Source organism: Mytilus edulis, chromosome 2, assembly GCF_963676685.1.
Source record: "Mytilus edulis chromosome 2, xbMytEdul2.2, whole genome shotgun sequence".
Lineage (NCBI taxonomy): Eukaryota > Metazoa > Mollusca > Bivalvia > Mytilida > Mytilidae > Mytilus > Mytilus edulis.
This window is the reverse complement of record NC_092345.1, coordinates 68,882,517-68,898,679: the sequence shown is the minus strand read 5'-3', so window position 1 is coordinate 68,898,679 and position 16,163 is coordinate 68,882,517. Positions and strand designations below refer to the sequence as shown.

At 31.6% G+C, this 16,163-nt stretch overlaps 1 protein-coding gene across 10 annotated transcripts in view; it reads right to left on the bottom strand.

Moving 5' to 3' along the window:
- LOC139512761 (unconventional myosin-Ia-like) overlaps window positions 1–16,163 on the bottom strand; it is a 68,257-nt gene that overhangs the window by 6,568 nt on the left and 45,526 nt on the right. For all 10 annotated transcript variants that reach the window (XM_071300634.1, XM_071300642.1, XM_071300643.1 and 7 more), the window contains 10 exons: window positions 15,499–15,564; window positions 14,483–14,550; window positions 12,994–13,210; window positions 11,794–11,943; window positions 10,512–10,580; window positions 8,606–8,767; window positions 2,779–2,910; window positions 2,190–2,296; window positions 740–875; window positions 1–153 (listed from right to left, as the gene is read on the bottom strand). In XM_071300634.1, the coding sequence (XP_071156735.1) occupies window positions 1–153; window positions 740–875; window positions 2,190–2,296; window positions 2,779–2,910; window positions 8,606–8,767; window positions 10,512–10,580; window positions 11,794–11,943; window positions 12,994–13,210; window positions 14,483–14,550; window positions 15,499–15,564 (1,260 nt within the window). The remainder of the gene's footprint in view (window positions 154–739; window positions 876–2,189; window positions 2,297–2,778; window positions 2,911–8,605; window positions 8,768–10,511; window positions 10,581–11,793; window positions 11,944–12,993; window positions 13,211–14,482; window positions 14,551–15,498; window positions 15,565–16,163) is intronic.

The following is a 16,163-nucleotide window of genomic DNA, read 5'->3' as shown; positions in this document are numbered from 1 at the left end:
CTTCTGTATATGAATAGCTATGACACAATCCTTGAAGGGGCTGACTGAGATTCTTTGTACTTCTGAGAGAGGTATCATGTATTTTATCATCATGGTTCTGTGATCAAGGAAATGCATAAATCTTGTTGTCATTACTAGTAACTGGTCTACAAGCTGTAAACAAACAAACGGTATTCCAGTTTATGACAATATATTCAAAATTTATTGGTTTTGTAATGCATCTTTATGGATAGTGTCAATCTTTATCATATAAACTTGTCTTTTATTCCATTCAACAAATTATTTAATCCTCTTCACATTAGAAGAGGATGACAGAAAGTCTCTAACACTTTCAGAGAATAATCTCAAAAGAAATCCTCATTTTCAAGTTGTTGTATATATTAAATATGACAAAAAAATTTGAATCTCTATTGCTGAAACCCCAACCACAGCACAATTTCAGAAACTGAAGAATTTAGGGATTTGCATTGGTTATACCCAAAAATGTAAAAAAATGTTACATCATTGGTTAGATTTTTAAAGTACATGGTGCAAAAAAATATTGGTTTGCAGTATAAACAAGCAGCATTTACTAACAATATAACTCTAACATATCCATTAATAATCTTATATTGAAATTATCATCAACCAAAATGCATTGTGTATCAAAATTGTCATACAACGGCAACAACCCATAAGATAAATATGCCACAAGTTCCCTCACTGAACTGTGAAGTGCTTTAATAAACATTTTACAAACCTTTCCATTAGCCCTATGGATTTTCTTCACTAAGTGAGAGAATATAATATGATGATCTTGAATTTTATCTGCCATTTTCTGCCATTGTGGATTTTGTCGAATATTTTGATAGTCTCCCTTGTAAGGCACTGGTACCCTGTTAACATAAATTAAAAAAAATATATTCAATTCCTAGTGTTGGTCTAGAATTTAAAAGATTATTGTTATTCAAACATGTACCAGATATTGTATGTTACCATATCATAATTTATGTTTGGATATAATATATAGATTCTTTGTCAAGTAAAATTCCTCATTCATATCAATTTCTTTATAATTCTCTTTAAAAAAAAAACCAGAATGCACACACTGAAATGTCTCGCCTTCTTTTCTAATCATTGATATTATGTTGATAGTCCTAAATATAAAGCTTTATTACAACTGTTACATAAACTTAACATTAACCAAGAAGAAAACAAAACATTGACCAATGAACCATGAAAATGAGGTCAAGGTCAGATGAACCATGTACAGCTAACAATTCTTCAATACAACAAATATAGTTGACCTATTGCTTATAGTTTAAGAAAAAAAGTCCAAAACTCAAAAACTTAACTTTGACCACTGAACCATGAAAATGAGGTCAAGGTCAGTTGACACCTAACAGCTAGACATTTACACCTTACAATCTTTCCATGCATCAAATATAGTAGACCTATTGCATATAGTATAAGAAAAACAGACCAAAAAACAAAAAATGAACTATAACCACTGAACCATGAAAATGAGGTCAAGGTCAGATGACACCTGCCAGTTGGACATGTACACCTAACAGTCCTTCCATACACCTAATATACCAGACCTATTGCTTATAGTATCTGAGATATGGACTTGACCACCAAAACTTAACCTTGTTCACTGATCCATGAAATGAGGTCGAGGTCAAGAGAAAACTGTCTGAAGGGCATGACCTTGCAAGGTACGCATATATCAAATATAGTCATCCTATTACTTATAATAAGAGAGAATTTATCATTACGAAAAATCTGAAACTTTTTTTTCAAGTAGTCATTGAACCATGAAAATGAGGTCAAGGACATTGGACATGTGACTGACGGAAACTTCTTAACATGAGGCATCCATATACAAAGTATGAAGCATCCAGGTCTTCCACCTTCTAAAATATAAAGCTTTTAAGAAGTTAGCTAACGCCGCCGCCACCGCTGTAGCCACCATTGGATCACTATCCCTATGTCAAGCTTTCTGGGACAAAAGTTGCATGCTCAAAAAAACAACTCTTGTTTAATACTGCAGTTAATTTTTCTCAGTTTACACATTATCAGAAGTATTGAATTGGTGTGTGTATATTATTTATAATAACAACACAATGACTAGTGGAGTAACAGGTTGAATGAACCAGAGCAGCATTATCAGTTAACATAAAACCTGACAATGTTAAAAAATTCCTTACGTTTGACTATAAGTAGGTTTCCTGTCTTTAAATAGTTTGCTGGCAGTAAGTTTTTCTCTCATCTTGTACCTCTCAGCTTCATCAAATCTCTGTCTATACTTCATGCACTAAAATTTAAATTGTAAATCTTCATATACACCAACTGCAGCCGTGAACTTAATAAATTAAGCAAAATGATAAGCTACATATTAATCTTTTAATTAAATCAAATTCTGATTGATTCTATAACATAAGATTTTTCCATTAGTCACTTTTATGAATGAGTGATTGAAATTACACAATTGGATATTGAAAATTAAGATATTTTCATGATGTTTTAATTTTTCTTAAAATGAAAAAAAAATGAAACATCTCAAAACTATCTGAATTTTTCATAGCTAATTGAAGTGTCACTTGGAAAATCAAATCAGTTGCTCAATAGGCTAGGCTTGAAGTGAGATCAGATATTTCCTATGTATGAAGAGGGCTTACATAGGCTTTAATTGCCTGTTGCCCAATCCAATTCAATTTATTTGAATAATATACTGAAACGAATATTTGTCCTACACAGTAAGTCTACACATATGTACAGTATCTTTATAATAGTTACCCTCCATTTATGGTGAATATCTCGTAACTGATCAGAAGTTGTTGAAAATAAAGGTGAACACTTTGGCCAAGTTTTCTCCAACGGTGACATTGACGGCAGCCCAGATTTAACACGTAACAGGAACCGTTTCTTCTGCAAAATAAAATAAAAATCTGTGATAAATACATATATCTAATTATGTAAAGAAAAACCTGTTCATAATATTAAAACACACAGTATACACCATACTTCCCTTCACATAACAAGCAAACTGAAACATCCTTTTCACTACAACTTTTATAACATGTTTAATGTGCTGCAATGATTAGAAAACCGATTATCTTGTGACTTAACCACCTAAATCTCATAAACAAACTAAATTATTCAATCTGCTACATAGTTAACCACCTAAATCTCATAAACAAACTAAATTATTCAATCTGCTACATAGTTAAAGACATGGCACAATTAAAGCCTTAAGATCTCCAAATTTTTGGGGACTTGTTTTAAATTAAACAGTTGCAGAGTTATACTGATACTGCTTCAATGTGTAAAGAGTTGTTGATTGTGACAAATTTCTACCCCAATAATGATTTGTGGCCCAGTAGTTTCAAAGGAGAAATATTTGTAAAAGCTAACAAATGCTGTACGCTAAGTGATGAGAAAAGCGCACTTGTCTCCAGACCCACCAACATTACACCATAAAACAGTAGCATGCCTGTATTAAAGTGGTCAAGTGGCAAGATTTTTATAGAAGTTAATGTCTGAAATCTACTCCAAAGAAAAGTATCCTGCTTATATCTAATATAGTGAAGAGTGGCCTGTTTATAATGACGTTACATATTATCTACTCCTAAAAGAACAGCAGCTTGCTTATATTAGTGTAAAGTGGCATGATTTTGTATCAGCAGGTGAGGAATTTTCAGATTTTTTTCAGTGACTGTCTCCTTTCTTAGATATGTTAGACTCAGATCGACGTCCGGCCTCTAATCGACGTCCATTCCTCAAATCGACGTCCGTTCCTCAAATCGACGTCCAAATCTGACGTCACATTCTCAAATCGACGTCCAATATTTTTATTCTCTATAAATCGGACATAATGTATTGTCATAAACGATGTCCGATTGATTGTAGTCGTCTTTAATTCATGTTCAATATCAATAAATAATAAATGACGGGACTTAATTTACACTTATACATATACATGTTTTGTATGGTTCTTATGACAACTAAATTTTCCGAAACATTTATACATACTTTCCATATACATTTCTTCAACCAGAAAACATGTATATTAATGTTAATCCTGATAAAAAGATTATCCAATTGATCCACATAATAGTGTGTCATTCCTATTCATAATAATAAATTACATGCATGTAAATGTATGGCAATTAGTAAGCAACCCAACAACAAAGAAAACCAAACAAAATCTAGGAGCTTTATTGAGTCTTCAACAATAGACAAAATGAGAGTATTATAATTCGGACTCTGTAAAGTTTTTTTCCAACAAATTTCTAAATTTTACACATAGAGGGAAACGTAAACACAAGAAATTGGCATTATGTTTTATGTTGTGCAGTTACACCACTGTTTTTGGGTTAAATGCAGTGCTCACACACATGTTTAACCCCGACATATTCTGTATGGGCCATCAGTGCATTGGTTTTCGATGGTTTATGTCTGTGATATTTGTCTTTCGGAAAAACAAATTATTAAGAAGACCGTTAATTCTTTTATTTGAATTGTTTACATTATTTATGTCGTGGCATTGTATAGCCTTTGTGGTATGGGTTTTTATCATTGTTGAAAGCCGTATGGTTTATAATTGCTCACATCCATTTTATTTGAACTCTGGTGTATAGTTGTCCCTCTGGAAATCATATCCATCTCTAAAATTTAAAAATTGATATCACAACCTGTTTAAAAACTTAGTCTAGTCTTTTAATTATTTAAAAAAAAAACACTTTTTTTTTTAAATAGATCTTATTTGTCTCACATAATAAGGGACGATATCAAAAGTTCAATGAAGTATAAAAAAAACTTAATTCATATAGTTTTTTCACTGACCCCCCCCCCCCCCCCCCCCTAACATTTTTTTTATATCGTCCCTAAAGGTTTAAATGTTTCAGCTGCTATCGGTTCACTTCAGTTTTATATTCCGTGTCCAAAACGGACTTTGACTAGAGAAGCTCAAAATCGGACGTCGATTAGAGAATGTAAAAAAATGGACGTCGATTAGATAGGCATAAAATTGGCCGTCAATTTGGAATGTTATTTTATTGTGACGTCACATTTGGACGTCGATTTGAGATACAGATATATGAAAGAACTGTTAACAATACTTGTGATTTTTTTGTATACCCAAATTATAGAGTTAAATGTTTTTTCTGTACTGACTTTTATTGTACTATTTTTTCTGTAAGTTTTTTGAAAATGTAAGGATCCAGATCCAAAACAAAACTGGTTTGACCCACCCTCCTACATATCTATTTATGGATATTATTTTTTGTGGACGGATCCAGATATAAAACAAAACTGGTTTGACCCACCCTTCTACACATCTATTTATGGATATGATTTTTTGTGGAAGGATCCAGATCTAAAACAAAACCGGTTTGACCCACCCTCCTACATATTTATTTATAAAACAATAAAATATATTTGTATTATCAGTTAATAAATAAATTTGGTGTTTTTACTGTCTTCTGATTGGTTAAAATTATTAGTTTTATTTTCAATGTTGTCAATTTTGATGGCGACACGCCCACTCTGACGTTGTGTATTCATACGCCAACATGTGTATACGTTGTTATTGTTAATATAAATTATACCAGATGCTCCGCAGGGCGTAGCTTTATACGACCGCAGAGGTTGAACCCTGAACGGTTGGGGCAAGTATGGACACAACCTTCAAGCTGGATTCAGCTCTAAATTTGGATTGTGATTAAATAGTTGACACAGCATAGGTTTCTGACACAGAATGAATGTGTTCTAATGAACTTAGAATTTTTGTTTTCTCTTAGAGCAATTCACTATGATGTTGAATATTAATCCTCTCAAAAAAATGTTTGAAGAAATTTTCTTTTTTATTTATGAAATTTCAAATGAGAAAAATTGAACCCAATTTTTTTAATCACATCCCCCTTTCCCTTATTCCAAAACTAATCTCAATTAAAATTTCTAATGGAGTTTGCAACAATAACTACTCATTTAAATACATCATAAAATATTAAGATGTAAAAAAACTGCTTGTTATCACTGAATGGTAAAGATTATTTTAATTTATCAGTTGGTAGTAAAAAGTGAATATACATTGTATATTGTATATAACAAAGATTTAAGTTGATTCTGGACAAAGAAAGATAACTCCAATTAAAAAAAAATCTTGCTATTGCACAATATTTTGCAATTAGATATTTCTTGCTTACTATTCTGGACAAAGAAAGATAACTCTAATTAAAAAAAAATTTGCTATTTCACAATATTGTGCAATTAGATATTTCTTGCCATTGTGCAATACTGTGCAATTGAAAAGACTTGCTATTGCACAATACTTAATATAATAATTTTAGATCCTGATTTGGACCAACTTGAAAACCGGGCCCATAATAAAAAATCTAAGTACATTTTTGGATTCAGCATATCAAAGAACCCCAAGATTTCAATTTTTGTTAAAATCAGACTAAGTTTAATTTTGGACCCTTTGGACTTTAGTGTAGACCAATTTGAAAACAGGACCAAAAATGAAGAATCTATATACACAGTTAGATTTGGTATATCAAAAAACCCCATTTATTCAATTTTTGATGAAATCAAACAAAGTTTAATTTTGGACCCCGATTTGGACCAACTTGAAAACTGGGGCAATAATCAAGAATCTAAGTACATTTTTAGATTCAGCATATCAAAGAACCTAACTGATTCATTTTTTGTCAAAATCAAATTAAGTTTAATTTTGGACCCTTTGGACCTTAATGTAGACCAATTTGAAAACGGGACCAAAAGTTAAGAATCTACATACACAGTCATGACAGTTAGATTCGGCATATCAAAGAACCCCAATTATTCAATTTTGATGAAATCAAACAAAGTTTAATTTTGGACCCTTTGGGCCCCTTATTATGTTGGGACCAAAACTCCCAAAATCAATACCAACCTTCCTTTTATGGTCATAAACCTTGTGTTTAAATTTCATAGATTTCTATTTACTTATACTAACGTTATGGTGCGAAAACCAAGAAAAATGCTTATTTGGGTCCCTTTTTGGCCCCTAATTCCTAAACTGTTGGGACCTTAACTCCCAAAATCAATACCAACCTTCCTTTTGTAGTCATTAACATTGTGTTTAAATTTCATTGATTTCTATTTACTTAAACTAAAGTTATTGTGCGAAAACCAAGAATAATGATTATTTGGGCCCTTTTTTGGCCCCTAATTCCTAAACTGTTGAAACCAAAACTCCCAAAATCAATCCCAACCGTTCTTTTGTGGTCATAAACCTTGTGTCAAAATTTCATAGATTTCTATTCACTTAAACTAAAGTTATAGTGCGAAAACCAAGAAAATGCTTATTTGGGCCCTTTTTGGCCCCTAATTCCTAAAATGTTGGGACCAAAACTCCCAAAATCAATACCAACCTTCCTTTTGTGGTCATAAACCTTGTGTTAAAATTTCATAGATTTCCATTCACTTTTACTAAAGTTAGAGTGCAAAAACTAAAAGTATTCGGACGACGACGACGACGACGACGACGACGACGCCAACGTGATAGCAATATACAACGAAAATTTTTTCAAATTTTGCGGTCGTATAATAAAAAGTTCTTTGAGCCTTATTTTTGATAGAAATTTATTTATAATGAATGGCAATAATTTATTTTGATTTTATTGAACCATAAAACTAATTTTTGACTCTTCACATTTTACATAATCCGCTTTGCGGATTATTCAATGTGAAGAGTCAAAAATTAGTTTTATGGTTCAATAAATTCAAAATAGATAATAACCATTCATTAAATAAAGAAACGTGATTAAAATCATAAACATGTTTTCTGTGAAACCAGAAATAACAAGTCAAAGTTATGACGGAGGTAATTAACACCTCATAAATTATAACAAGTGGAGGTCATTAACGACTTTCATATCGTGTAAACCATCATGTATATGTGAATTTGTCATAATGTGATATAACATAAATCAGTATATGATATAACATGCATCAGTATAAGATATAACATGCATCAGTATTGCCAATATTGCCTTATATGGAGGCGTAAAAAATTTATAGAACAAGAATGTGTCCCCAGTACACGAATGCCCCACTCGCACTATCATTTTCTATGTTCAGTGGACCGTGAAATTAGGGTAAACTCTCCAATTTGGCATTAAAATTAAAAAGATCATATCATAGGGAACATGTATACTAAGTTTGAAGTCGATTGGACTTCAACTTCATCAAAAACTACCTTGACCAAAAACTTTAACCTGAAGCGGGACAGACGGACGAACGAACGGACGAACGAACAGACGGACGCACAGACCAGAAAACATAATGCCCCTCTACTATCGTAGGTGGGGCATAAAAAAGGTTTTCTTTTACGGTAAAATATGTCTTAGAAATGTAGATAGATATTTCTGTGTTATTTGGCCTCTTGTGAAGAGTTGACTCATTGACAATAAATACCAAATCTTCTTATTTTTAAAATCATACAAAATAGACTAGTATTTCTGGCTAATTTTGATAACTTCAGATTCAGTTAAAATATTTCAAAGATAATATCAAGAACATTCTGATCTTTGGTCTAGTTATTGATCTCAATTAAAACTTCTACTATATAGAAACTTACCAATGCTACCCTCAAGAACTTAACAATCTTTGGTCCAGCTATAGATTTAAATTTACGTCTGTATTCTTTTCTAACTTTCCATCCATTGTGATATTTATGAATGACACCAACTGCCCACAATTCCAGCTTCTCCCTCTTAAGCTTTCTCAGTAACACACGTGCCTATAAATATCATATGAAATAATTTAAGTCATTTCATGTAAAGCATAAATTTCATATGATGACATGCCATTGAAGTTTGCCCTTAAAATATTGTATATATGAAGACAGCTTTCTCACAACAACATCCTGTTCACATAAAAAATCATCATATATCAAACAAGACAAACAAAATGCAGATTTTTGTTGTTGATTGGTTAAAGTAATAGTCAAGCAAAAGACAAACTGATAAGAGAAAAAATGTCTTCCTCTAAATCTACCAGACAGGGATTCCAAATCAAATTTTAATAGTATTTTAATGAAAAAGATATTCCACTATTTTTTTTTCATTTTTCCCTCAATTCACTATTAAGAGTTGTGGGAATACAATTTTCATACAGAAAACTGTTTTATTTGATCGCCTAAAATTTTTGATATTTCCCCCATCTCTGTTTTATGTCCACTAATTTACTGTTGTTTCAGTGTTTGAATATAATTCTTGTTTTAGAATAATAATAATTCCTTCCAGACAATTTGTTCCATTAAGAAGATACATGTTAATGATTTTTCCTGTTCTTTTCCTTATTTTAAATTTATTGTCATTTTTCTTCAAGAAATGTTTTGTTTCAATTTACTTTTAGGCAATCCCTAATCACAGATATTGTAAGTGTCAACAAAAAGTTTCTAAATAACTGTTGCATGCGACTTTTGATTATTCTCGAGCTTTTCTCATTTGTTTGACAGTCTAGATTAGATATATAAAATGAGTATTGAATCATTCCAAGCACAAGAAAACAAGACCAACAGGAACAAAAACAATCAATGAAAAATAAATGTTGACCAAAACAAACTACTCTATAGCAATGTATAGTAATACTACATGCTCCTGTAGGATATTGTTTTTTAATTCACAGTTGTGTCCTGATCATCAGTTTGCAAAGAATTCTGCTCACAACATTGACAGGGTCCATGTTGAAGCCTCATTCTGACTTTCAGATAAAAACAGCAATAAAACCACTTTGATTTTTAGATTGTCTTTTATTTGCTGTGCATGTACTATTTCGTGTCATGGATTGATAACCCATATCATTTCTTTTCTATCATATGTCTTCTCCACTTATGGCACCAAATAAAATTTATACTTAATGGTATGACAGGCCAAGTAGTGCAAGTAATAGACAATTATGGAGTAGAATGCTGCTTAATGTGTGTTTGTAAATGTTCTCTTTAATACTGCAGTTACTGCAATAAGTGCTCTGAAGTGTTAATCATAATTGCTTCTAAACTTTTATCAAAGAATGTCCACTCAATATATATATATATATATGAATGGACATATGTTTAACAAAAATATGTTACCACACTACTAAAATTCATATTGAACAATTTTGTAAATCCCAAGTCTTATAATCAATAATAATTATATACTAATTTTGAATTAAAAAATTAAATAAATGACACTCATAACAACTTGTAATATTATTTTTGATTAAACATTAAAAACTAACTCTTTGTTATTTCATTTCTTTTTTATATTTTCACATCATGTGTACATTAACAAGGTACTAAACTAGTCAAAGCAGATATTTATCATTTGTTTTACGTTAAAAAAAAGAGTGAAAATGTATTCCAGAGTTTAGGAAATGCAAACCTTTCAAGATGCTTATACTTTGCTATGGTTCAGCTGCACACTAATTAAGTATGGAATAAAAATAAAGCAGCAAACTGACTAATACCTGATCTAAATTAATCTAAATAATTTACAAACCTTCCACCCTCTAACATAGCATTGTAGCACCAGACTTGCTGCTTTTGTTCTTTGGTACTGTTTCTTAGCCTGTAAACATGTATAAATACATAATTAGAAAATAGTTTTTCAGGCTTGATGTTAAAAAATTGACAAAATACACAATAAAGAAGACTGAACTAAGAGTAAACAAAGAGGAATATATTATACACAGAAATCAAAACAAAGGAGTAAGTTCAGTAAGACCCCTTTTTGGCCCCAAAATATAGCAGTTTTACAAAATTGTGAAAATGCAATCTTTAAGCTATATTTTGGAAAGTATAATGCTTCTGCTACATAAATATTGGCTGTTTTTGACAATGCAATGCACACATATCGCGTACTAGCATCATTAAGTCGTGCTAAATTACTGAAATCTTCAAAATTTTAGCATTTTGGTTAATTTTTAGACGGTTTCCGTCTAAAATGAAAGTGGCCGCATTCGTGTTCATTCATGATATTGAAATGGAAGTTGTATTTGATGATAATACAAAACATATATAAAGGTTGAGGATGAAAACGGATGCGGCCACTTTCATTTTTGACAAAAACCATCTGAAAAGTGACGTTTTTTGGCATATTTTATAGATTTTTCGTATTTAAGCTTGAATCAGAGCGTTTTTTATGACTAAATCAGTTAAAATCTTTAACATAAACTAATCGAATCAATTGAAGAAGACACTTAAGTGTTTAAAAAGTGTCCAAAAACTTTCGTTAGATAAACCTGAAATTTGAGGCCAAAATCGGTCCTTACCGGACCTACTCCTTTACATCAATCATGTGTCCATAGTACATGAATGCCCCACTCATACTATCATTCTCTATGTTTAGTGGACGGTAAAATTGGGGTCATAACTTTGAATTGGCATTTAAATTAGAAATATGATATGTGAACATGTGTGCAAAATTTCAAGTTGATTGGACTTCATCTTCATCAAAAACTACCTTGACCAAAAATTTTAACCTGAAGCAGTACAGACGGACAACGAACGAATGGACGGACGGACAAAAGAAAGAAAGAAATAAAGAAAGCACAGACCAGAAAACATAATGCCTATTAATGGAGCATGAAAATTAGTATAAGAACAAAAATAAAAATATTCTAAAGCACTTTGCTTGATATATATAGTTAGGATTCTGCATATTTTTTGTTTTTTAACAGAAAAATAATAAGAATGTAAAATGTTTCGAACTAGCAAGATGTAACCCTTTTTCTTCAGCTCTTTTTTTCTTCTTCATTTTAAAAGTTTCTCAATAAACATACCCAGAATCCTCTGAATCGACAGGAGATTATAACTTGACTTTTCTTCATTAGCCGATAGTAAGTTCTCTGCTTCCAGCCTTTATATATTTTTTGTACCATTGTAGCCAAATCATGCATTTTCTGACGTCTTCTTTCTTCAATGTCAAATAGCTAAACAAACAAATAAAATCAACTTAGAGTTATATAAAACTGAGAATGTAAATGGTGAGTGTGTCAAAGCAACAACAACCCGACCATAGAGCAGACAACAGCTGAAGGCCACCAATGGGTCTTCAATGTAGCAAGAAACTCCTGCCCCTCCAAGGCGTTCTTCAGCTGGCCCCTAAACAAATATGTTTACTAGTTCAGTGATAATGGACGTCATACTAAACTCCGAATCATACACAAGAAACTATAATTAAAAATCTTACCAGACTTACAGAGGCCAGAGGCTCCTGACTTGGGATCTCAACCCTCCCCCTATACTCTAGCCAATGTAGAAAAACAAACACACAACATACACATATACACTTTCACCACAGAATGTATTCTTTATGATGTGTAGAAGGAAAAGATCTTGAATACAAGTTTAAGCAAATAACTAATTTATAAAACAAATATGCAATAGGATTTTCTGTCATGATACATTATGCAGTTATCTAAAAGAGTGGTAGATAGATCAGTTGTTTTTTCTTTCAAATTCTTATATATAAATTGGTGGAATATATTTTGAAGAATAGTTTAAACATATTTATTTATAGTGGATTGAGAAACAAGTTTTGCAACTTATATTAATCCCTTTCCCCATTGCTGATGTGAGTGCCGCCTTGTAGCGGCATTAGCCTGCTTTTTTTCAAAATCTACAAGGGTATCTTTAACGTGCAAGAGATATGGCTCTCTCTTAACACGGGTCAGCCATTTATCGTCCCCTTCCGACGGACTATCATCGTAACCTCGAGACCATACTCACATATGGTGTCAAGGGAGAGCCAAAAATTCAGTTCCTGAAATTTTCATCCCAGACGGGAATCGAACCAGGAACCTTTGTGTTAGTGGTCCGATGCACTAACCACTACACCACGGCTCTCACATTCTTTTGAAGAATTAGGTATAACTTCTAATATAGTATAAATTTACAAGCCCACAAATAACTTGTTATACAGTAAACTAGTTGAAAGTTATTGAAAATAAAATTAAAATTTATAAATTAAAGTAGCATACCAGTTTTGGATTCTGTATGAATATTTTTGTTTTACCAAAGGCATATTCATCAACAGGAACATCTTGAGCTACCAATATTAATCTGACTCCTTCTTTTGGAGCACCATGCCATGAAGGCCAAGTCTCAGGAGCCAACATTTTGTAGCGAAATAAAAATTGTTCATAAATTTGACGGAATGCATAACCTGCTCTTCTAACTCGTACATTTTCCATTAACCTGTAAAATAACACAAAAGTTTCAATATCAGATTTCTATCTTTCATGGTAAGATAAACTGCTGACTTATTAACTAAAATGTTCCCCTTTCAAACTTTTGTTGGGTAGAGTTGAATTTGAGAAAAAAAACCAGGGTGATTCATTTATTATATTTTCAAGCATCATAATAAACAAGAATGTGTCCTAAGTACATGGATGCCCCACTTGCACTATCATTTTCCATGTTCAATGGACCGTGAAATTCTAATTTGGCATTAAAATTGGAAAGATCATACCATAGGGAACATGTGTACAAAGTTTCAAGTTGTTTGGACTTCAACTTCATCAAAAACTACCTTGACCAAAAACTTTAACCTGAAACTCCCACTTTCATTTTCTATGTTGATTGGACCGTGAAATTGGGGTCAAAAGTCTAATTTGGCGTTAAAATTAAAAGATCATATCATAAGCAACAAGTGTACTAAGTTTCAAATTGATTGGACTTCAGCTTCATCAAAAACTACCTTGACCAAAAACTTTAACCTGAAGCAGGAGGAACGGACGGACGAACGAACAGAGGCACAGACCAGAAAACATAATGCCCGTCTACTATCATAGGTGGGGCATAATAAGTAAATGATTTAAAGGAATTTTTTAAAAGTCCTGGAATTTATAAACGAAACTAAAATGTCTAAGCCTAAGACTTATATTCCATTTCTACATGTCTAGGTCAATGACTCATATTAAGTTGAAGACAAAATGTCATTCAGGTGAGAATTTAAATGCCTAAATGAACTCTGCAGGATATGTTTTATTTCACAGATTCAATAGTATATTGGATACAACTAGTACATTAAAAGACTCAAAGTTCAATTCAAATATCAACATTAGATGTGATAAAAATTTCAATTTTAGTTTGAATGTCAAAACAAAAGTATGTTTTAATTAAAAACAGTTTGGGTTTAACAGCTTGAGGATAATATTGAAGAAAGAAGCAACAAAAGCAACACATTTTTTCACTTTTCTTTTAAAAAAAATTTCAAAGAAGAGAGAGACTGTATAGTGGGTTATTATCATGGGGTGTAAATTTTTGCTTATTTTCGCGGATAGAACAAAATCGCCAAAATAAATTCTGCCAATTTTAAAGTGCATATGCATAGGTATTGATAAAAGTTATTATCCGCCAAAATATTTTGTATACCTTATTCAATGAAAATCGTGAAATTTTACATCCGGGAAAATAACCCACTATATGGTATTTGAGAATCTAGTTAATAAGCAATAATACTCCTACCCTAAATATCTGACTTGATGTTCCACAAGCTTCAAATCAAGCTGGCCGCTTTTCTTAAAATCATTTGGCTGTAAAATGTCAACATGTATACTATTAGGCAACAACATACCGCTAAATGATACTTTAGATGTATCGGAAAATATTACACAGTACCATGAAAAATAAAATGTTCAAAAGTTTTTAATCTAATTGAAACTGGTTATGAATTTCTTCAATGTAACAGGTTTGTTAATTTCATTTTTTTTTTTTTAAAGTTATCCAAAAGTAACTATGTTTTATTTCCTAACTCATTTTTCAAACATTCTAAATGAGTTTGGAGGCAAATATTTTGATGCTCTACTACCTATTTTGTAACTCCACTTAATGTCTTAGATTTAAAACGTTATAGTCATTAAAGTCATATGAAACGAGTGAGTGTTGAAAAATAATGTTTATCCAATTCTTGAACCAATGCATGTACACATCATAAACTTAGTCCTCTGTGCACGATTTTATCATTATTTTCGCAAATATATCATATAATCGTCAATTTTTTTTCTCTCTGTTTGTTATGATTTAAAAAATATGGCTGCTCATTAAATGCCGCGTTTTGAAGCTGAGTTTTACCGATTATCACCTTATAGTAAACAAATCACAAAAAGCATGGGTATTGAGCACGTGTTTAACATGTATAATCAGATATTTGTTTATTTCAATGACAGATCCATGCGTATTGCGATACCGGATTTTTACGAGGAGGGTTACGCTCGGGTCACTATGCATACGGAAAATATGTCGGTGAATTGCTTCCTGGAAGCAAGCAATTAAAAATAAGTAAACTTCTTCTAAATGTGAACAAATTAAAAAATTTTCCTCAGAAAAAAGTATATGTATAGAAGTTGTACCGGTATAATGAAAACTATCCATTTAGTTTTAAAAAACATGCATATTTTTTTTTTAATTTGAGGTTTCTTATGACTTTAAAATCCAATGTAGCTTTAAAATGACATCGACTAATTCTAAAAGACTAAACTAACCTTGATGCATCTAATATAGTTGGGACTCTTTGATAGTAAATTGTCCATTAATTCTGTCACTGAAGCCTATAAGAAGAAAACATTTTTTACATTGTTTCAAACATTTATTTTGTCATAAATGCAGGAGTATCTTGCCTGCAGACAAATGTCATAAAAAAATAGTAACTGTTGTAACATTCAAAACATTCTTTAAAATTATTTCACTAGAATTTCTGTATCAGACTCATTGGTGTAACGTTCTATTTTCTTATAAATTTTATGTTATAATGTCATAAGTAATAAACACTTGAAACAGATAGTTTGAGTCTTAATTAAAGATTCAGAAAATATAAAGTTGGATGTCTTGTAGATCAGACAAGCTCCCAAATGTTAAAAATCATCACTGTCCAGAACCTGTGCAAATATGAAGTTAATATATTCAGTAGTTACTGAAAACAAAGTGTGACAAAATTTTTTTTTTAACTCAAGTCGTAGGTGCATGTTTTCACTAAAGCCATAGGTGGTATAAAAATAATTGGACATTACATGTTTTTACTCTAGTAACTTCACTGAAACTGATCGACTTCCCTTAAGAGAATTAAAGCAAAGCATCTCGCCTGTCAATTTCATGTTGTAGCTTTTTGTCTTTTATATAATTAAAACTCATTTTTACTTGAGACAAATCA